The 22,043-nt window shown below is 45.7% G+C and overlaps 1 protein-coding gene across 7 annotated transcripts in view; it reads right to left on the bottom strand.

Annotated features, from left to right (window-relative positions):
* Positions 1-22,043, bottom strand: part of sema6cb (semaphorin 6Cb) — an 88,515-nt gene that overhangs the window by 5,899 nt on the left and 60,573 nt on the right. For 5 of the 7 annotated variants that reach the window (XM_023801241.2, XM_072716127.1, XM_072716126.1 and 2 more), the window contains 17 exons: positions 20,073-20,187; positions 19,925-19,982; positions 17,745-17,801; positions 17,442-17,543; positions 15,756-15,846; positions 14,416-14,538; positions 14,217-14,305; positions 13,868-14,085; positions 13,562-13,693; positions 13,201-13,356; positions 12,476-12,649; positions 12,042-12,179; positions 10,507-10,584; positions 7,690-7,748; positions 7,330-7,380; positions 4,312-4,467; positions 712-786 (listed from right to left, as the gene is read on the bottom strand). In XM_023801241.2, the coding sequence (XP_023657009.1) occupies positions 712-786; positions 4,312-4,467; positions 7,330-7,380; positions 7,690-7,748; positions 10,507-10,584; positions 12,042-12,179; positions 12,476-12,649; positions 13,201-13,356; positions 13,562-13,693; positions 13,868-14,085; positions 14,217-14,305; positions 14,416-14,538; positions 15,756-15,846; positions 17,442-17,543; positions 17,745-17,801; positions 19,925-19,982; positions 20,073-20,187 (1,872 nt within the window). The remainder of the gene's footprint in view (positions 1-711; positions 787-4,311; positions 4,468-7,329; positions 7,381-7,689; positions 7,749-10,506; positions 10,585-12,041; positions 12,180-12,475; positions 12,650-13,200; positions 13,357-13,561; positions 13,694-13,867; positions 14,086-14,216; positions 14,306-14,415; positions 14,539-15,755; positions 15,847-17,441; positions 17,544-17,744; positions 17,802-19,924; positions 19,983-20,072; positions 20,188-22,043) is intronic. The other 2 variants (XM_023801240.2, XM_023801242.2) reach the window with 2 other exon arrangements.

Below are 22,043 nucleotides of genomic sequence, written 5' to 3'. Positions count from 1 at the left end.
AAGAAGCAGGACTGAAGACCCATACAGCAAGGAAGAAGCCCTTCAACAATGAGAAGCAGGGAAGAGCCAGGCTGCAGTTTGCGAAAAAAAAGAAAAAAAAGAAATGTACTTTTTTCACAGGTGCATATCCATAAATTGAGAAATGAGTGAAACTGAACATTTTACTGCGGTCTGTTAATTTTTTGCAGAGCTGTATTTCTCCAAAGGTGGATTTTAACATCGAGTAACTTGCTGATTTATACCGGCGAAATGCCCAAGTCACGAGGACATGCATTCTGAGGACATACACAGGACCATCAAAATGCACACAGGCAGGTGAGTTTGCGGGGGGGGGGGACATGGTGCATATGAGGAACAGATGGGGGAGAGGGCGGGGGGTACATGCAGAAGTTGACAGATTGTCAGTCTGTCATAGCTCCCGTCTCGGGGCAAAACTGAGAGATTAAACCCACTAAAGATTTTTCCCATGTAAAAAAAAAACATTGCTCCATGGCTTTGGTGGATGGAGCCGAAAGCCACGTTAGTGCATTGTCTGGCTAATTGGGAACAGGCTGTACAGGAAGACAAAGCCGAGAGCTCTCTGCACATTGTCTCCCATCTATAGCCACAGGGGAGGGCTTACTGAAACAAAACACAAAAACAGAACCCAACAACACAAACAAAACAAGAAGGCAAAACACGCATGCAAACAAAAGATGTCCAATGACTCACAGCATGTCAGAGTTTGGGAAAGATTCATTGTGGCTTGAAGGCACAGATATTGTGCATCTGTTCCAGAGATTTCAGCTGGAGAATTAAATGTGAGTGTGGGGGAAAAAAAAAAAAAAAAACTCACCAATGTGGCCGAAGTGACAGCCAAGCTTCACACCCAGAATTAACTGCAGGTTGAGGAATGCACCGGTGACACAGTAAAACCTATAATCTCTACTTGACACAGTGATCAAGGGCTATAACAGTTCATAAATTAGAAGGAATGAAGAAGGCATGTAAGGAGAGGACTGATATGGCATCCTCGTGCATGGTTTCTGAGTACAGAGAGATGGAGGTGAAATGATCTGTCTGAGGAGGTCACATGACAGGAAGATCTGCCAATGTACATAAAATTATCAGCCTTAATCCCTATTCGAAGCCAATGTCTCCCCCCAACACGCTGATCTGTGGGATATGTGGGTCGGTCAGGCCTTCTCCCAGAGTCCTTCTAAACCGCCTCATTACCTCCCACGTCTCCCTTTTGAGAAAATCATATAATAGTTTTAATAACTTGCACTACATTTCGCTGCACTTCTCTGAAATAGAGGCTGTATGCAACACAGGCGAGCTAAACTCCGATTAATTTCCCACTGTGACTACAATAACGAAACTAAGGTTGACATGTGGGCTGGCTCCAGGAAATGTTTAAATAAAAGTGTGAGAGTGAGTCCACTTTGCTTGGGGGGGGGGGGGGGGGACGGGACACCCTTTTTGTGCAGAAAAAAAACTATACCATATCTACAAAAATAACGAATAATACAAACGATTACTGGCACGCACACCTAATCGCTCCCCATTTATTTCCCCACAGTGTATCCGTGGCAGTTGAGCAGCTTATGAGAGAACCAGAGATTTGGGGTTCATTTCAGAAGAGCCAGGGAGTGATACTGAAATCACTGTGCACCCAAGCCTACTTCAGAGGCAAACAATACTATCTGCAAAGTCCCCTCTTCTCCAGCAGCAGACTACTGAGCACGCAAGAGAGTAAAGTACTTGCACAGCCTTCGTCTGTGTGACGCAGTGTGATTAGTTTGGCTTTTAGCCCCGGAGAAGCAGTGGCGGAGCGACAGGAGGGCAGGAGGGGTTAGGAGCTGATATGTAGGCAGAGGTATAGCAGGGAAATGCACAACAGGCTTGGGTGGTATGACGGTATTACGGTATACCCCGGTATTTAGAAATCCCCAAGGTATCATGTTTAATACCATAAAAAATAGACACCTGTCTCCTCTTTACCATGGCGCTCAACTTCCACACTGATGAGCCCCGTTCAGGCTCCGTTTGGGAGTAGCCTACATGATTGAGTAGCCTACTGTACATGATTGAGTAACCTACATGATTGAGTAACCTACATGGTTTACGTATTTACATGTTTGTTTGTTTTTTTCAATATACTGTCATATACCGTATACCGGGTCTAGAAGGTATGACGATGTGGAAAAAAAATAGATGACGCTCAAGCCTAACACATGATGTGGCAGAATATATGGGAGCCACCCTCACACACGAAGCCACACCCACAGGGAACAGAGAGCAGAGGGGAGGCGGAGTCTCAGGAGAACCCTGCTTATGGATTGGTGCTCTGCGAAAGTAATGCACCAATGAGGCGCTGCGATTCTAGCACACCAGTATCCAAAGACCATGGTGAGTGACTGGTCAATACTAGTGACTACAGCTGGAAGGACAACCTGGAAATGACTGTTTGTCACCCTGTGATATCACTGACACAGAAAAACTCTGTAACCCGCTGCAACCCATCTAATCTGTGAGCTTGAGAATCACCAGCTCCAGGAGCGACTTGGCTTTTCTGACCATGGCAAGAATCTCACGACAGTTCAGTTTAAGCAAGGAATGGAATGAATTACCTCACACACAGATAATATCGATTATTTAAATTAAATGTTGAGGCAAGTCATTTATGCATATACTGCATACATAAAAATATGCAGTATACACATACATACACACATATACTGTATACATAACAGCAATATATATTTGATATATACATTTCACTTATGGGTAACACTATGTTTATCATTTATTAGAAGTGGGGAAAAAAAATCTATCCTCAAAACTAGCAGTACGGTCCAAGCACGTCACGCTCTGAACTTCTCTACTTGTATAATAAGAACCTTTCTGTATGGTACTGTTACGGATCGTTTTGGCTGGAACCTAATCCTGAATTTTGTCAGTCACATATTCGTCTAGAACCCTATTATGCGGCACGGTAAGTTAACTCTGCTCCAGTTTGGCTTTCGTCAGCACAACAGCGTATTGTCCTGGGAGCCCACTGAGATTCGGGGTAGGGTGGCAGCCGTGAACGTCACCCTGCCCACTGCCCCATTTTCATGATGACTAAAGCTGCTGTAAACAGCACGACAAACCCACATATGGTAAGCTACCATCTCAACTGCTGCTTGTTTACTGCTCGCTCGGTTTTCCCCGTTTCGGGACGGAAAGGTTCGTTGTGTTCTTCCTGGCCTGTAGCATCCCCGGCGCTGCGTGACACTGTCATGGAGCTGTTTAGCAGAGCGCCTGCCTACTCAGCGGGCACGCCAGCGGGCACGCCAGCGGGCGCTCGGAGGCTGCGCACTGTGCGGTAACGATAAGTCAGGACCGGGTCATGCAGAGGCTGCTGTCAGAGCATGGAGGCTAGCGGCTGCGAAGAGGACGCCGGCGTTCTGCTGTAAACATGTGCAAGAGCATTTTATCATGCTGCTGAGTTGCCCTTCATGCCTGGAAAGCATCACTGCTCCATTGTAAAAGACCTTACTCTATATGTACGTTCAGAATCCCCCCCCAGCTCTATGTGGACAGACCATACAAGTATATACAGTACTGTGCCGAAGTCAAGAAAAAGTTTAAATGTTTAAATGACCTTCATGTTGATGTAAAACTATGATATTATGTTTGCCAAAGAGCGTCAGCTTAGTCATTCCAAAACCCCTCCAAAAGTCACCACAATATCAATATACAAATGCATTTTTTGACTCCACCACTAACATCATGGCTAATCAATACCTCATTGAGTTAAGTTAATTAATTAATTGAACCGATGGTCAAATTTCATGAACAGACGAATGGCTGTGGTGCCCCTGAGGAGAGGTCTGGAAACTGAATGGTTGTTTTTCCATCCATCCAATAAGATACTAGTAACTTTTGGAGAACAGAAGACATTTTTGTTCATTTTTTTTGTTTTATTGTTAATTTGCACATATTCCAATGTTAAATCGTGTTTTTTTCCCTGCACAAATATTCACTTAATACACAGATAAATAGCTTGAAACATTTGCTTTACCTAACACTTTTGCACAGTACTGTATATACTGGTACAGGTCACAAAACCAACAGATAGAATCTATTACTGGAAAATAACTGCCAATAGGGGGAAAGAATGGGTGCCAGCTATGTTATCAGCCTTATGGACAAACAGCATTAGCAGAAGCCTTTGCATCAGCCCGCAGGAAAGCCATGAGGCCCACAGTGCGATCCGGTAGAGCGCAGGGTTAAACCCAACAAGACAGCGAAAGGGGGCCCCGCCCTTGCTCCCCACCACCTTACCCTTCTTCTCCACACTGAATGCTTCCGAGTCAGGTGACCCCTGCTCCCCCACAGGAGGGCGGTCATCTGGACCAGTACCCCTCTGTGGGTCAACTGTCACCTTTGGAAAAGCCGCCCCACGATTGGTAGTGCTGGCACTTGTGGGTGTGGTCTTCCCTGTGGTTACCGGGAGGGGCAATAGAGGGACCAAACAGCAACATCCATTATAGATACATAAAGCAGTGGAATTGATGTAAATATGGCCTGAACAAGCATCTCCGCCATCACTGATCAGACCAGCTCAGTTCAATTTATAGCACAAAACTATCGTGGTTTTCCGTGGGGGGAAAACAACAACATTGAAATTATTGCCTCTAACATACCCTTAGGGAAACCGCTCAATTTTAAACAACAGCAAAACACAATAAAGAAGAGTAAATCAATTATTGTAAATTGCAAAGTTCTGCAGGTGCTCTTACAACTGAACAGTTAGTGGTTCTCTATCTGGGGAATGTTTTCGATGGCTTAAAGCAGCTATTAAACAAGCCTCTGCTTTCTTATAATTAAAAATAATTATTGGGCTGTTCAGCCTGTCTTGTGGGGGCCGATACTGCAGTTGGATTATGTAAGCCTCTCGTAAGTTTCAGCCTGATTTGGTGAAAGTCACTTTCCTAACTATAATAAAAATAAATACACCATAGAAAAGTTTCTGGGTGCCTACAGACTTTTAGTTTTGTTTCACAACCAGCAAACTTTGAAAGCAAAATGACAGTATAGTTATAAATATGGTTATGAAGTTATAGGATGACAGTAGCACGATACTTACTGATGGACCAAAATAATGTGTTGATTCAAAAAAATTACATTTCAAAGTAGAGGTACTTTATTCATGTCCATAGAGAATGGGGTAGTCTCAATGAGAGACACACACACATATGCACAGGTTTCGGGGTCAGAGCCAGCATCCATGGCCTGATAATTTTGGGGTCAGGACCGGCCAGCATCCAAGGCCTGACAGTTTTGGGGTCAGAACCAGCCAGCATCCAAGGTCTGACCGTGATAAGTCCTCTCTGCCAACCGTAGGATTTGAACCAGTGACCTTCCGGACACAGGCACTGATCCGTAACCCTAAACTGCTGAGGGACAGATGGCATCATTTTCATATGTTTTGCAGTCTACAGTTAAGATATGAATTATACAATGCAATTTTAATGGAAACCATATTACAAACTGGGGCACTCTGGTGAACTCTGGTGAACTGCTAAAGATTCTTAAATTTGTGGCGGCAAGTTGGTATTTTCAAGGTCTCCCACTCCAAGTTTAATCAAGATAGGGGCGTCCCTTAAGTCCTGCACCCGGGGACCAGTTGTCCTTGGGATGCGTCCGCACCTCACAGATCCAGGACTGCTTGACGGGGTGACGGACCGGCCGGAAAGCTCCTGTGAGATGTCGGCCCCAGAGCTCCATCTGTACCGGGTAAATGAAGCCACTGTGCCAGCAGAGGCTAGAGCTGCTATGGAGGACAATGGCTGCGCGGCAGCGTTATTAATCTAATTTAAGCCCCCCCTCCTCAAACGAATTCATATAATTTGTCTGAGAGCGATCAAAGCATGGAGACTGCAGGTGTAGAGGCGTCACGTTGGTGGAATTTTCTCATAATGGGAAGAGCGATCGCTGACCCGCCGCCGTGTGCCGGTGTAACGATCCAGCCGCGGCCTCACAGCGGGGGAGCAAAAAATGACGCTCGCCTCGGCCTCAATGGCTGTCGACGGCTTCTCACGCAACGGCTAATTTCCTCAAAGAGGGAAAATGGAAACCTACGGAGATAAATTTCTGCCGTGGGGGGTGGGGTGGGCGTAAAAAGAAAATGAGCGACGCTGTGGGAGTGCGGGCCGAGGCGCTCGCTCATCTGGGCACCTCTCTTCGCGAGGGAGCGCGTCAAACCGAATTAAAATCCCCGGGATGAGATCGCGGCAAAATAGACCGCAAATGCTGCACACTGACTCACAGCATCCATCGCAGCATGACACCAAATGAAATGGAGGGCTGTCTTATTTACCACAAGGAAAGAAAATGAAATAAAATGATGTTTTACGGCACGGCGCTGGTTTCAGGTCATCAGCAAAGAAGCTCAGACACGAGTTGATGCCAATTAATTTCTGATTAATTACTTATATAAATGTTTATATTCTAAACGGACAAACAAGGTAAAGAAAATAAAACATCACAAACACTGTCATTGTAAGACTTAGGGTTAGAGGAATTAGGGAAGTTGCTGTATAGTTTAAATCTTTGACATTTTGGACAATAGTTTGAAGCTGCGAAATTCTGGGAAATGATGGCGCTTTAGGATCCCTGTCACTGGACAATAAAAAATGCAAATCTGTTTAAAAACAAAGCGCCATCTTAGCTGTGGTCTGTTTTCTTACAATTTTAGTAGCTTTGTCTTCTCCAACATCCCAGACACGCTGATGTCCGAAACATTCATGCTACTCATCAGTGGGTTTTGAACTTAAATATGAGCTGGATAGCTTAATATGGAACTGATCTGGATTTGATATTGATGGATATGGAAGAAGAAGAAAAAGATCCTCCTTCCATACAGATAGGAGGGACGAAAAACTCTTGCCGAATTATAAGTAACTCAAAAATATCAACTGAGTTCTGGGAACTTCTGATAACGCGCATTAAGGATCATGCTCCTGACTTGTGCTCTAGCTGAAAACTGAGTGGCATTAAATTTTCTACAACCCATAAAAAAATGAGTTACACTGCAGCAAAGGAAACCGATCCAGTGAGCTTGGTATCAACATACAGAACCAGATCCATGATGAAAAGTGAAACAGGGCAAACCAGCAAATTCAAACATACGGACTATCTGAGCTCCATACATCATACAGTATATCACCCCCCAGACAACAGCATCAAAAAATATATTTCCTCGATATCGTTGCCATTACAGTTGGTAGTCGGCTTGCTTTCCCAGAACACATTCTATTCTATTAAAAGAGAAAGTATGAAGAAAACTGACAAACTGACCATAAGCCGAATCAGCGGCAGTGTTCTGCTTTCGCGTGGTGGCCTGGACATCTACAGAAAGCAGAAGGAAGGAAGATCTTCAAGAAGCAGAGTCTGAGCAATTACAGGCAGCCACAGGGTTAAGAACAATGGGCAGCTCGTACTGCCATAAAGCCTATTAAAGCTACGGATCTTGACGTAACCTACGGACAGCCTGTACTTCACGGCTCATGTTGCCGACTTCTTTCTTAAATTTATCGTCACTGTTTTTAATGCTACATGGACCAGCACAATGCGTTACAAAATGCATATGTACATGTATAGGAAGAAATGGTCGCATATAAGGAAGAGGCGTAGGAAACCAGGACTGTCAGCCCTTACCATGGCAGGAGTCTTGGTGTTCCCTCAACAGACCTTCAATATCTTGCTCAAACCCAGCCCTGAAAAACAAACAAATCGGGGGGGGGGGGGGGGGGCATAAACAATCTGTTAGAGCCTCTGCATAATTTGTCCCTTTTGCCTGTGACAGTCGTTTCCATGTAACAGTCGTGTCAATAGGATAAAGTAATGACAAGCGACATCTTGGCTAAAGGAACAGTCTGTGTGTCACTCCGGATAAGGCTGGAACATAATGCTTCACCTATACTGATGGATGGGATGGGGACTGAACTGAAGCCTGCTGTGATAAACAGGGCAACGGCATAGGGAAGGGGGGGGGGGGTGTTAATGAAGGTCAGACAATTGTACACACAGCCAGGTGGCAGGGAGGGTTTACAGCTTGCCACACATTCGAGGACATAACAAATGTTAACTGGGAGACCCTGGCTAACAATGTTTACCTTTATCCGGAGTCCTCTGTGGCATCCCCCGTTACCCTGGTAGCGGCAATTTCATTTGTCTCATGACTCGCTCTTTGCTGAGCTGGGAATATCAATTTTACTTTCCCTCAGAATGTCTGTACTTTGATTTAGACACCAGAAGCAAGATCCTGTAATCTATTATTCCCCCTGAGCTATACTTGCAGGGCACTTCCACTGCAACGCAGATGCACGTTATTAAAAAATAAAGGCCGCTTTCATAATTGAAATCCCTCTGGTGAAAAAAATGGAATCGCTCAAAGTTTCGGGGAGCCATTTCAATTGAGATCGGTGTCACGTAAACAAACGGGAATCCATTTATGGCCACGACTGACTGCTCGGAGACTGGCAGACGGTAAGAGAAACACGCGGTCCATGACTAATGGCAAGGCGGATGCCTTCGCTTCCAAAAGACTGACCTTAAATGCCGTCCCAACCGCCCATTAGAAAGGTAAGTAAACAAAATGACTCGTTTCATCCAAACACTTTATCTGCCCTCGACATAAATGCGGTTTATTCAATTTTTGGACAGCGGAGTATTCAATCAACCTGCCACACTTTTTCTCTTATTATTTCATTCCTTTTTCCATTAACCTGAAAGATGTGAGGCTGGTAAGATGAAAATCGGGCTGTGATCAGAACATTATTATCCGGACTGTCCCTACTGCTGCCATGATTGTGGAGCCACATTTACCTTGTAATGGAAAGTTAAGTTTGGACACACAACTATACATATAAAGTTCTCGTGAAAACATCGTAGAGTCTACTAACACAAACCGAGATGATACAGTCTACCACACACCTAGGCTACAGATTGTTTTTTTGTAAGTAGAAAGAATACATTCCAAAATAATTATAAAAAGTACAGTAAATACATAAACCAGTAACATAGTTAATACTTGATAATAATAAATGTGTACTGTATATAATTATATGTGCTACACTTTTGTACAACTGGTAGAACATGTCTATTGTATATGTGCTATACTTTTGTACAACTGGTAGTACATTAGGTTTGCTTATACAAGCATCAGCACAAACATGCGAGTACCGAAACTGCAGCACATTTCTGTAGCAGAATAACCCAATGCTAAAAAAACACATGGGTGTATTGGAGGGGTTACTTTAGGAGAGGTTTTGTAAAGGTTAAACTAACACTCTTTGACAAACATCATAGCTTTACACCAACATAAAGTCAAACATCATTTACTTTGAATATTTAAGACTTTTGCACGGTACTATATTTGCACGAAAGACATGGCCTGGCACTCAGGCTAACACCCAGCAAAGCCTGATAGAAGATGGGAAGACAGAAGGCATTACTGTTCATTCTAAGCTTATCTGTTCCTTCCAAGTTGACAGGATCCCAGCAGCATCCTTCACCCGAAATTTTGAAAAAAGAAAGGAAAAAAAACACACACTTTCATTTTTTTTTTCCTTTTCCAGGAATCAGTATTTCACCTGCATTTCCTGTTCTTTATCCACTTCTCACTTCAAGACATCTTCGCGATTGTAGGGGTGATCAGGGCACCGCGACACTGCCACATCCAAAGACCTCTCTAGACTCTCTTTCTGGGTCTTTTCACATCGTTTTCCCTAATCTGCACACCCAGGCATGGGTGCCGTGGCAACCGGAGACATCTGGCTGCTCAACTCTCCTGCTTCATTATTTTTCTTTATTCGTTTCTTTATTCGCTTCTCAGTCTGGCCACGTGTGTCACACAGAGCATGGACACCAGGAGACAAGAATCTAAGGTGATGGACTCTCAGACCTCCGGATGCACGGGCTCACAAACACGGGGCCTTGGTTTACGGCCCACCTATGCAGCGAGAAACGGCACACAAGGTGGGTCACATCGTGTATGGGAACAATGCTGGTAAAAGCCAAACAGGAGCGAATTGCCTCGTTTCCAAAGCCTCTCCCCAGACAGGCCGTGATTGAAATCCACTCGGTTGGACACTGCTTTCGATTACATGCAACAGGGCAGAAAGAGACGAGGAGGAGATTGATTGGCCTTTCGCTCCTGTACTCCTCGCCGTCTAGGCAGCTGAGTGATCGATAGCTCTCGGTATCAAACGGCTTCTTTCAAGTTCATCAGAATAGGTAAATAAATCACATATGGGTCATTTTGATTGATTACATTCCTATTCCTCCTGCTTCAAAGAGTTAAAGGCTAAGTACAGCAAGCCAACGGTCTCTCAATGAAAAAGTAAGGGAAGACTGGGAAGGTTCGGTTCAATTCAAATTATACCAGAGGTGGAAAGACACCTTAATGATTCGGGGAATAACAATCAGGGTTAGGATGCTACTGTTAATCCGTATTTAGTGCGTCTCGTGTACCTGAGGCCATGAGTCGCGGTGGCACAGCTTCCATTCCTCAGCCAGACGCAGTAGGGGTCGCGGGAAGCCAGGCAGCTCCTGTAAGACGACAGCAACATGACGACTTAGACCTGAGCAGCCTGCTCTATGCAGAGATACGTGAACTACAGCAACCTCCACCACCGACAAGAAAGGGGTCAGGAAGTATCATTTCACAAACACGACTAGCGCTTTGGAGAAGAGCAGAAACTGCGACTCAGACAGGCTGAGGCCCGAGGACAAGGCTGTAGGGGTGATTTTAAGATGTTTTTTTTCCTTTTCTTTTCTTTTCTTTAAGGTGGCAGTATATTTATACAGAGGGTTCAACCTTATCAGCCAATGATACGTTTTAAATCTTTGAGTGACAGGGAAAGGGGGACCCCGGGAGCCAATCAGCCTTCAGGCTTACAGGCCAGGAAGACATCACTCCTCCATAGCACATGGGGAAAAAAGCCTGTGTGCTTTTCTTCACGCTCCCCTTAAGTGGCTTCATAACAGGATCCCACTTCTAGAGACCAGCTAATGCACCTCGATGCACTTCAGTTAAATTAAAAACTACAGCTGAGGACACAGCAGAAAGTCATGGGCTTAACATATGAAAACCATTCAAACGGATTTTAAAATACAGAATTGTCATGTAGACAAGGAGGAAGAAAATGTACAGCAATGAGCAACATTTCACACCTATGCTGTTTTCACCTGCCATATGTTCAGTCTGGCAAAATCTTCTGGCTAACACAAAGAAACTTCTTTCCACTTTCACTAACTGACCAATAGATAGCACCCTTCCCAAAAGAATAGGAAGTTGCCATGACAACAATATCTCCTACAACATCTGCGATATAACAGATTTAAGGGGGCGAGGAAAAACTTCAAAAATCAATCACCAGCTTCAAATCCATTCAATTTCTCTTAGTGCAAACAGTGTGGGACCCAGCACTCGTTCACACAGGAAGTCAAAGCTTTTCCTTGTTACATGTGATAGAAACACTAAGCACTGGAGTCAGACTCGACTTCGTTAGCTTGAATGAGGTTGAAGTCGCACTCTGGAAGACTGCAGTCATTATCAGGTCCCTAACCCCCCGCTATGAGATACAGTATAGCGCTCCATTCTCGAGGTTCCTGGTAATAGGATTGTGATCCCGTTAACGAGAAAAAAAACAGCCAGTTTCTTCATACCACTTTTGGCCTCTATCCAATCCTCTATCCAATCCTGTTTTTAGTTTACGTTTAAATACACAAGAATTATGACAGTGTTATCTGAGAGGTAAAAAAAAACACTGCATAATACAAAGTTCTTGTGATGATACTATACTATATAAAAACCTGCCACAATCATTCAAACAGATTTTAAACCAAAAGAAAATGTCCACTTTCTTCCCAGCACATTTACATAAAACTTACTAAGCTGTAGCAAAAACCTATTTCCTAACAGATTTATCGAAGGGTTCGTAGTTAAATTCAGTGTCAGACCCAATGGTGAGTGGCCTACTAGTGGTGACAGAGGAGACGCTCACTTCTTGCAGGTGCCATGATCCGCGCAGCGACTGAGGGGCACTCGGATAATGCAGCTGGAGAAGGCCACGAACAGGCCGTGGTGCTCCCTGTCCAGCTCCAAGCCCAGAACCTTCCGGTCCTCACCGCGCACGTTGCACCTGTGTGAAACAGGAGGCGTTGAGAAACAAACACAACAGCGAACAGGATGGTTAGGAAGCTAAGGAGATAAAGGTATAGATTCTACATGTGATTACCAGTCAGGCAGGAAAGTGGATGGATGCTTTTAGTTTGAAATTCAACACAACAGAACTTGGAGGAGGGCATTTCTGGCAACGTTTCAATCTAATTAATCAAGATTATCAGTTCTAGTCAACTTTAGCTGAAATTGTAATTATCTCAAAGCCTGTGGAGACAAGCTAATGAAGAATTTCTGCATTTCAGATAAGGTGCTCACTTCGCAGGATTGTAAACATCGATGTCCTCCAGGAGCAGCGGGCTGAAGGAAGTGTTGTGATTGGAGCTAACCAGGATCTTCAGCACCCTGCCGTCCTCCGAGCCCAGGAACAGAACAGTGTGGTTCTTGTACGGTCCAGCAGAGGTGTCCACAGCTATTTGAGTCAGCTTAAACCTGGAGAAGACAAGGGTGGCAGTCAGAATAGGTACAAAAGATCTTTACAATTAGCTTGCACATTTTCCCATAATCCTCTGAATTATTTTCTACGAATCTGATTACATTCCCTGCACGTTACTTTCCCAAAAACTTTCCCAAGCTATTTAATCCAATACTTCACACACAAGTTTCTGGATGCATTTACTTTCAGCTTTAACTGTCGAACATGTATTACTCAAGGGAGAAATCAAAACAAAGGGGGCGCTTTCATAAAGTGCGAAGCAGATGTGAAACCGCATCCTGCCTCCACCTTCGCCGTCTGTCTCGGCGGTTGGCAGCAGCGTAGCTACGCGTGCGGTGCAGCGCAGCTGTCAAACAGCCTGACACACCGCACGGGCACTTCCGAGTTCAGACGGCAACCGGGTGGCCACTAATTAGCTGCACGAGGCCCAGCATGGTGACTCCAGTCAAGCCAACCCAACCTCGAAGTTGCTCCAAGATGGCTGCCAGAGCCGGCTAAGCGGCTGAAACTAAGAGCCAGAACGCAGCTGCCCGAGGCCCAGGGTTACCTGCTGGTGGTACGGGTAAAGTAGGGCCGGTTATTGACTGAGGGAACAGCCTCATCCATCAGCGGGTAGGACTTGATGAAAGAGAGCATGTCGTCTGGGAAGGAGACGGAGGACTTGTAGGAAGCCGCGGGGCCATCGCCGGCACAAGAACCTGGCCTGTGACAAAAAGCTTCCCCTTAATAAATGTCATCGTCCTTCAGCCCAGTTCGCACCCCTACCAAATCATTTTACAGTCTCAGATGTATCACGAAACCTGAATATTAAGGCTTCATGAATCAGATAAAGACATATAATCCGCAGGAGAAAGGTATGAGCAGCTTTGAGAAGATAGGTGCAAAAGCCCATGACCACTAATTCTCACCTGGGTTTGGGAACCTGTTCCTCAGGGACGGGCGTCCAGGCCGACTCGCTGCTCCTCTGCTCTTTGAACTTCCCGCCGAAGGCTTTCTCGATGTCGTCCATGTAGAAGGTGCACACTGCTGAGCCGGTGATGCTGCACGGCGTGTTCACACAGAGATCGAGACTTCAGCCTCCATCATCGCCGACATATTCATTGAAGGACTGGTATCACGAGGCTAACTATTCCCGTGGCAGACATGCACCACGGTTAAGTCAATCAGAATGACTGCAAAAAGGCGGTTGCCATGGTGAGCGAGGATCAGCTGACCTGTTGACCTGCGTGGTGAAGACTCCAACCACGGCAGGCCTCTGGTTAATCTGCAGCACGTTCGTCAGGGACTGCAGGACGTCGAAGTAGAAGAAGGAGTCTCCCGGCACTGAACAGTTGAGCCGGGCCTTTAGGAAAGAGGTCCAGTAGCGCTCCAGTACCCGTGGAGAACCGCCGTTGTCATTTTTACATACCCGGGCCACACGGGAGAACACCACCTGAAAGGGACAAGTGTGACAGAGAGGACGGTCAGGAAAGGGGACAGAAGAACTGTGTTATGTCTTAAGGCTACAACAGCCAGATGAAAAAATAGCTGCTATTAGTGGTCACATGGTTTGAAGATCCTTACTTTGCCTAGGGTCGTGTACTCCACTGCAATCTCACTGAAGAAGAAGTAAACATAGTTCCCGTACTCAATAGCATGGAGGAAATGAGGTTCTGAGAAGGAACAAAGGAGCTGGATCAACTGCGGCAGCATTCAGGTTGGCCATCCATAGAGTAGAAAAATGCTGATGTGATTCCTGGTATGCCAAGGCCTTGAGACCCACCTCGAAGCCACTTTGAGTCATATTTGAACGTGCGGAGGACTGGTGCGCTATCGCCGAGGCTGCGGTAGATCACCGCATCGCTCGCCAGGAAGTCTGTCATCGTGGCCGAGTAGAAACTGCCACCTAAACAGAAAAATGGCAGAGAGACCCTAGCGAATCTCTACAGGGGCTAACAAAACCTTTCCTCAGATGGACCAAAGTACAGTTGACAAAAGTGTATGACATCGTAGACGTAGCATTTTTCAGATAGACTTTGTGGGTAATAAAAGATACAGAATCAATCAATCAATCAATCCATCTATCTATAGCTGTGTCCATCCATCCATCCATCCATCCATCAATCTCTATTATGCATTTTATTATAAGTATTGGCTGTGCGTTCTGTTTTCACGTTTCCTCTGGGTACTTCAGTTTCCTCCCGCAGTCAAATCACAGGCACTCTGGGGAAGTAGCGTCTCTAAATTGCTCACAGTGCCCAAGTGAGGAATGGACTAGCATCCTGTCTAGGGTATCCCCTGTCATGTGCCCTGTACTTCCTGGGGCATGTGGTTATGTCAGGCGGATGAATGATGATACTTATACTGCTAATGATAAACGAACTCTCTTTTAAACTGCATTAACATACCATCTACATTTAACATATTATTAAATGGTGTGTGTTACAGGGGTTAGCTATCATTATGCAAGCTGAGATTGTTTCGTGCTTAATTTAAATGTATCTATGTCAATGGTACATTGAGAGTTAAAACACACAGCAAAATTTCATGTAAAAAAATGTTGCCGGTTTGTACATAGAACCAGAACACTGATCATGTGGGGCTCACTGACATCATTACCACCGGATAACGGAATGAAGCCAACTTTGACGGTCTGAGTTACACTCTCAGTCAATCTCTGGGAAAGCTGCTCATAAAATAGGTTCCATCTCATCCCCTTCGTACGATTTTTTCAATTTCTACCAACAAGACAATGTCACAGAGTTCCTTTGGCCAAGGAGATTACACATAAAAAGTACTTTATGCCTCCGGCTAATAGCATCTTAAATGCTTCGAAATAAGTATTCTGATTGGCTTTGCGATTTTTACTGACTGTTTTTATTACTTGTGTTATGTATAAGCCATGTCTAAGAGGTATTTTTGTTACATAGTGACAGACCAAGTTTTCTTGAATCGTCATTTGTTTGCTTCTGCTCACTGGTTGGTTGGCTAGTGCAGTGATGGCTGTCTGTCCTGAGCAGGACCCCGCCCACCATCTCTCTCCACCAATGGTAAATCGGCAAGGTTGCACATGCTGCACAGGGCAATGCCTGGAACAGTATGGATGGGCTCCCGAAGACTCACCTGCGAAGAGGCCTACGTTGGACTGCCGGGATTCAAAGGGACAACGGGCTTGTCCCACTACTTCCTCCCCGTCCTGCTCGAGAGTGGACATCTAAAAGGATCAAGTCAAAGCATCCTCAAGTCCAAAACCACACTCTCAAAACTCTGCATGGGAACTGATGTGAAAGAGGTGAATGTAGCATACAGAATTAGCCAGCCAATCAGCACACAACATGGAGCATGGTCTTCAGGGAAATCTCTAGAGCAGTCTCTCTCATCTCACTCCTCTGAGACCGCCAGACAATCCACAATTTTTGCTCCTTTCCCAGGCCAGGTATTTTATGTTCTTGATTGGTTCAGGTGTGCCAGAGGCTGAGAGGGAGCAAAAATGTGGACTGTCTCAGGGTCCCTGAGAATTGGGTTGAGAGACAATGCTCTAGACTGCTGTCCACTATAAACCATTCAATAACTTTTTCTTGGATTCCTTGAGAGTCGATAAACCTCAATAGAGGAGCAGTAGACTCCAAGGGAATGTAATGGCACAAAGCAAAGAACTACTTCTATTCACATTACATCACACGGCCATCAGTAACAGCGATTAAGCCCCCGGTTCACGCAGCTCAGTTCCGCTCAGTATTGTGCCCATTGTTTGCAAGACGTCTTCACCACTTCCTGGCACCGAATGGGAATGCCACTTGTGGCTGGGCTGCAGGAAAAGAACACTGGTCTCACCCTAAGACCGAGTACAACCTGCCACACAGCGCCACCGAAATCCTGGGGGTGTCGCTTTCCATGGAAAAAATGCGAATCACGCTAATTAAAACGTAACTCCACCCCGGTCACTTCTCCAAACATAAAGCCCTTTCTGAAAGTACTGCTGATAGATCACCAAAGAAAATGCTTTACTGCTTCCTATTGCCTCTGTGTTTACAAGGGGGGGCAGTATGGATTTTAATGAAACGTTTTCTATACCTGGCAGATTTACAGAGGATGACTGCTGACCTCCTTGTATATCATCATTCTATATTTAGCTCTCTGGATCACATACTTGGAATTAGACTGGCACCTCTCACGTAAACTACTCAACTAACGCCAACAGCCGTTCTGGGAAGCAGACGCCACACCACTGTTCACATCTGCTGTTGCCACATCGTGCCGTTTCACATCTTCCGTCTCACGTTCCTTGTCCGGCTGCCCCGCCCAGCTTGTTTTGGTCCTTACTAGGCTCGATTTAGCACCGAAATTCAAAACGGAGGCTATCACACTTTGGCAGTCTCGTCAGGCATAATTCCGAGGACTGGGACAAAACTATTTCAACCAAGCCCCCCCCCCCCTGCACCCACCCTGGGGGGCCAGGACCTGGGGCAGCTTCCCTGGCTGTCCCCTCAAGATGGAGAGCCAGTGCTTTGGTATCAGACTAATTTCCTTAATCAGGCCGATAAATTAGTCAGCTTTAATGAAGCCAGCATGTAGCTACAATTGAAAACAAGCTCATTTAGATTGTAGTTAATAAGCTATTTAAACCTTTTTGCTTAAACAGTTTACCAAGTAATGGTATCATTTCTAGCTTAAAACAAGATATACTTGATATAATAGCATCCTTTTACGTATCTAAGGGCCCCTGTAAAGTTTTGGGCCCCCTGTATCTGCCAGGGTACCCAAGCCCCTCCGCCCCCCCTGGTGCCGCGAGCACCGCATGTTGGGTACCTTGTAGTTGCGGCAGGTGGGGTTGAAGGCGTTCGTTCCGCAGGCGAACAGCGTCTCGTCGTCACGCGGCACCAGCACCTTGATGTAGTTGTAGCACTCGTCCTGCGATGCGGGTGGAGCGGGTGACTTACTGGTATCACCCGGAGCGGCGCTTCGCACGCACACGCATCCTTTCACGTCGCTGCCGTTAGCATAATCCCTCAACTGGGCCCCGCCCCTCCGCCGGCAAGCAGCCCACCTCATCGGCATCGGTCCCCGAAACACCCGGCGAGCCCAACCCGCGACAGGGACCCCCATACTCACGCTGTTCTTGCCCCTCACGGTGCACTTCTCTACATCCTTCGTCTTCCACGTCAGTTTCTGCAAGGCACGTGTACGCAAGGTTAGGCTTCCCCCTCCAGATGCTCCGGGGACACGGAGAATGGCGGAATGGCGATCGCAAATCACCATTTGACGGATTTATGAACAACAAGCCCAGAAAAAAGACATCTGGGCAAATCGGGGGGGGGGGGGGGGCTTTGACTACAGGTTACCGGTTGACAGATTTAATGAAGGAAGCGAAACAGTCTACAAAAAAATACATTTCAAAAACCCGAAAAAGAAACAAAACAAAAACAAAACAACCAAAGGCGGCTGCTTTATTTTTTTGCTGTGTAATTCATTTGTAACAGGGCCTGGGTTCTGGAGCGGATCAGCGCTGATGAAACACTGCCGCCTTCCCAGCAGTGCAAGAATTATAGCGCAGGCTCACTGCTGAACCCCTGATCCCCGAGATTTAAAAAAAAAAAATCCACTTGGTAAGCTTGAGTGTTCCCATGTGCGGTGCCTCTCCCTGAGGGGGGGAGGGGGATTCTAGGAAAGCCAGCTCCTCAGCTCCAACTCGACAGGACAGTGGGGAACCTTGGCAGGTGATGCACCATCCGCGTCCCCCACCAGGCTACCGGTAAACGGCAGTGTGTGGTTCAGCCGGTTAGGATGCTGTGCTTGGGAGCAGAAGGTCGCTGGTTTGAATCCCAAGGTTGAGCGAGCGATTTCACTGCGGGGCCCTTCAGCAAAGCCCTGAACCCTAATTGCTCCAGGGACTGTCTGACCCTGCAAATGTAGACGACTGTGGATAAAAGCATCTGCTAAATAAATAAAATGCAAATGAGCCGCGCATTAATAGTCCCTGACCTGTCAATGACCTCGAAGTTACTCTCTCTCTCACTTAATTAGTCCCTTTAAGTTCTTAATGGTATGACTCTCAAACATGATAATGTCTACATTTGGCAGGAGCAATTCTAGGGCTTTTTAAGCTGGGGGACATAATTCATACAAAGTCAACCTTATCATTAGCCAATGATATGTTTTGAATCAGTGAGTGACAGGGGTGGTGGAACTCAATGGGCCAATCAGCTTTTGGCTAGGGCCAGTGCCCCAGTGGCTCTGCCCCTATATACACCCCTGATCCAGTGACATCACCCATATCCAGATCTCGGGATCAAACAAACACAAAGTGATTTTGTTGGGACGGCCTTCCTGACTGTATACCCAGTCACGGTGCAGTGGTGGTACTGCTACGGGGAACCACTCCACATCACAATTGCTACTTTGAATCATATTGTTTCCCATTTCGAATTGAAAGGCGCTTCAAGTGAACCGATGGTCAGTTTTTGAGTGTTGACACTGATTTGAAACAACAAAAAGTTTTTTCTTCTCATATGTAATGGGGAGCCAATCATGAGCGTGTTAAACACCCAACCTGCCATCGTCTGAACGGGCTTCCTTATCTCAAGTACAGTCTGTGAAATTTACATTTACATACAACATATTTGGCAGATGCTTTTGTCCAAAGTGACGTACAATGAGGTGAGTAGCACATTACAAACCCATAATATCAAGGAATCAAGTAGGCATGAGTGTGTTTCGGCCGAGCTTCCAACGAATGCCCAGGTACAGGAGTGAGCAGTTACCGGAGCAGGAGCTACACAACAACGCTTAAAGCAAGAGATCCAAGAAATCAGCACATTTACTCTCATTTATTCCCTTGCACTTTCATTTGCACATGGTATTCCTACTGTGCTCCTTAGCTTTGTACATATTGCATAGTGAAATGTTTCAACCAAGTGTCCTGGCACCGAACCACAACCAGTTCCGGAACGTTTGCACATACTGGCAATAAAGTGTTCCGAGCCAAATTGAAAGTATCTTGTATTGTTATGTTCAGATGTATGATGCGTGGAGTCATTACAGACATGGGGTGAGTTTCCCGAAGCCTTCTTAACGCTACGTTGTTCGTTAGTTCTATCTTTTAACACAGAACTTAAGAACGACGTAGCGTTAAGAACGCTTCGGGAAACTCACCCATGGTAATTTAAGACACGACATTAAGACCAAGACAGCAAGATACAGTTCCAAGATACCGGCAATAGGGCATGAAAACAAATTATACGCACGCTTGCCAGAAACGTTTCCCTGTTTATGATCCGGTGGCTTCTGCTTACCTGCTGCGGGACGATCCGCTCGGACGCAGCGCTGAGATTGACGGCGAACACGTGGTCCCTGCGAGGCACGGGAGAGGAACGCTCAGCGCCGGCGGGGACATGTGACGTGGGGGAGGGGGCGGTGCCCTGTGGCGGATGCCGCACTCACCTAGCAGCGACGTAGAGCGCGCGGTTGATGCGCACCATCCGCTGGAAATCCAGGCCCAGCCTCAGGGTGTCGTTGTCGGACACAAGGCCCTGGAACGTGGGGTAGAGGTAGGAGCCTGTGGAAGCGGGAGAGAGGAGGAACGCCGGGACATGAAACCGCACCTCCTCACTACTGTCATCATATAACGAATATTATGACGACTCAACCGAATGTTACCTCCAAACCCATCCACCCACCGGTTTTCTTGACACAGTTCATCCCTTTCAGGGTCACGGGGGGTGCGGAGCCTATCCCAGAGGCTACGGGCGTAAGGCAGGGAACGACCCAGGATGGGGCGCCAACCCCAAACCTAACGCCCATAGAGCCTTATCCAAGTCTTGTTTTCTATATACTCTAGACACAGTGCTATGGAGTAAAATAATGGGTTTTACTCCACAGCATCAAAATATTTTCCCCCTCATCAAAATATTTTGTGTCACCAATCAGGCACGCAGTAATATTAAGCATTTGAGCCCTTCATCAAAATGTATTTCTGGCTACGGGCCTGACATACTCTATGTTGCTGGTTGGATATTTTTCTCTTTACCACACAATGTTGTTATTTTTGTAATTTTATGTTAATGTGACCAATTACAGCAAAACAAAGTATTTCTCCTGAGGCTGTGCATAGCGAATAAAGTTGATTCTGGTTCGGTCCCTATTTGTACAACATGCCTATCATGTTCCTGAGGTTCATTAACCATATCAAGCTGTCACCATGGATGTCCCAGGCTTCTGAAAGAGACTCAAACTCTAGGCTTGTGTTCCATGTATCTCGTGAGATCTTTCAGATCTGAAAGCCACTGAAGTATTGTACCTATGAAAGGTCAAGCACAGGGGGCATTTAATAACCTGCACTGTTCGCACTCAGACATCGATAATAAGAGCAAAACAATTTCCAGTGGAAATCAGCGTAGCTGGAATCTTTTTAAACAATGCATTTCTCTGCTAGGTCATGTAAATAACTTCGTATTTTAATATTAACCGTTTGATTAGTTTCATTAACCGCCAGACCTTTGATACTTGACAACATGGTTATTAATCACATTTAAAGCAAATACAAACTGAAATATTTAGAAAGGTTACCCGGTATAACTTTCTGCTGTTCAGTTTCCTGCAGTATTACTGCAGAATCACTAAACCCAGTAGCTAGTGGCTTGGCAACCTTCCCCCAAAAGCCGGCGACGGTAAAATCCACCCCTGGATTAACCATAAGCATGTGTTGTGCCGTAACAATAATTAAAACGAACCCGTGTCTCTTTAAAACGGGCAGGAGAGCTGCTGGCTACTGCTCCCGGGCCTCGTGTTGCGGACCCTGCAGATTTGGGGCTGCGCTGGCTGCATGGCTCATGTGGCACTGCCTGATCATCTTATGCTGAGCATACAGAACAGGGCCATGACACCGCTGGTCCATCCTATTCACCTGGGAGGCCAGGCAGGGTATTCATGTTCTTCTGATTGCCCTTTATTTCCAGAGAATGGAGAGGAACTACCTTGAAGGTATGATTGTTTTAAAATGAATGAGTATATAGCATCTAAACTACATTAATGTGTGGAAGAACAGCGGAGAAATGGCTTCTTTAGTGTTTAGTTTTGTCGCTTCAATACTTAATTTTACAGCTAAACATTTATACGTGTTGAGCACAGCAACACAACTACAGTGTATAGCAATTTTGGCACTGGCCAACAACTACTGAGGGATGATTCTTCTTTGACTACTGATGGAGTCTACTTCGAAATGGCCGTTTCTAATTATGGCGCCATGCTTTATTCAAAACATTAATTGATTTGGGTATAGAACATGGCTGGACTCATTGCCTTAATGATTTGCTCATAAACAAATTATGGAGATGGTGCACAAATCCCAAACTTGAATCACACCCCACCTGAATCTATATACTTCTCTGTGAGACTAGTTTAATCACTGATGCA

The sequence above is a fragment of the Paramormyrops kingsleyae genome, chromosome 9 (assembly GCF_048594095.1).
Source record: "Paramormyrops kingsleyae isolate MSU_618 chromosome 9, PKINGS_0.4, whole genome shotgun sequence".
NCBI classification, from domain to species: Eukaryota; Metazoa; Chordata; class Actinopteri; order Osteoglossiformes; family Mormyridae; genus Paramormyrops; species Paramormyrops kingsleyae.
This window is presented reverse-complemented; position numbering and strand designations above follow the sequence as displayed.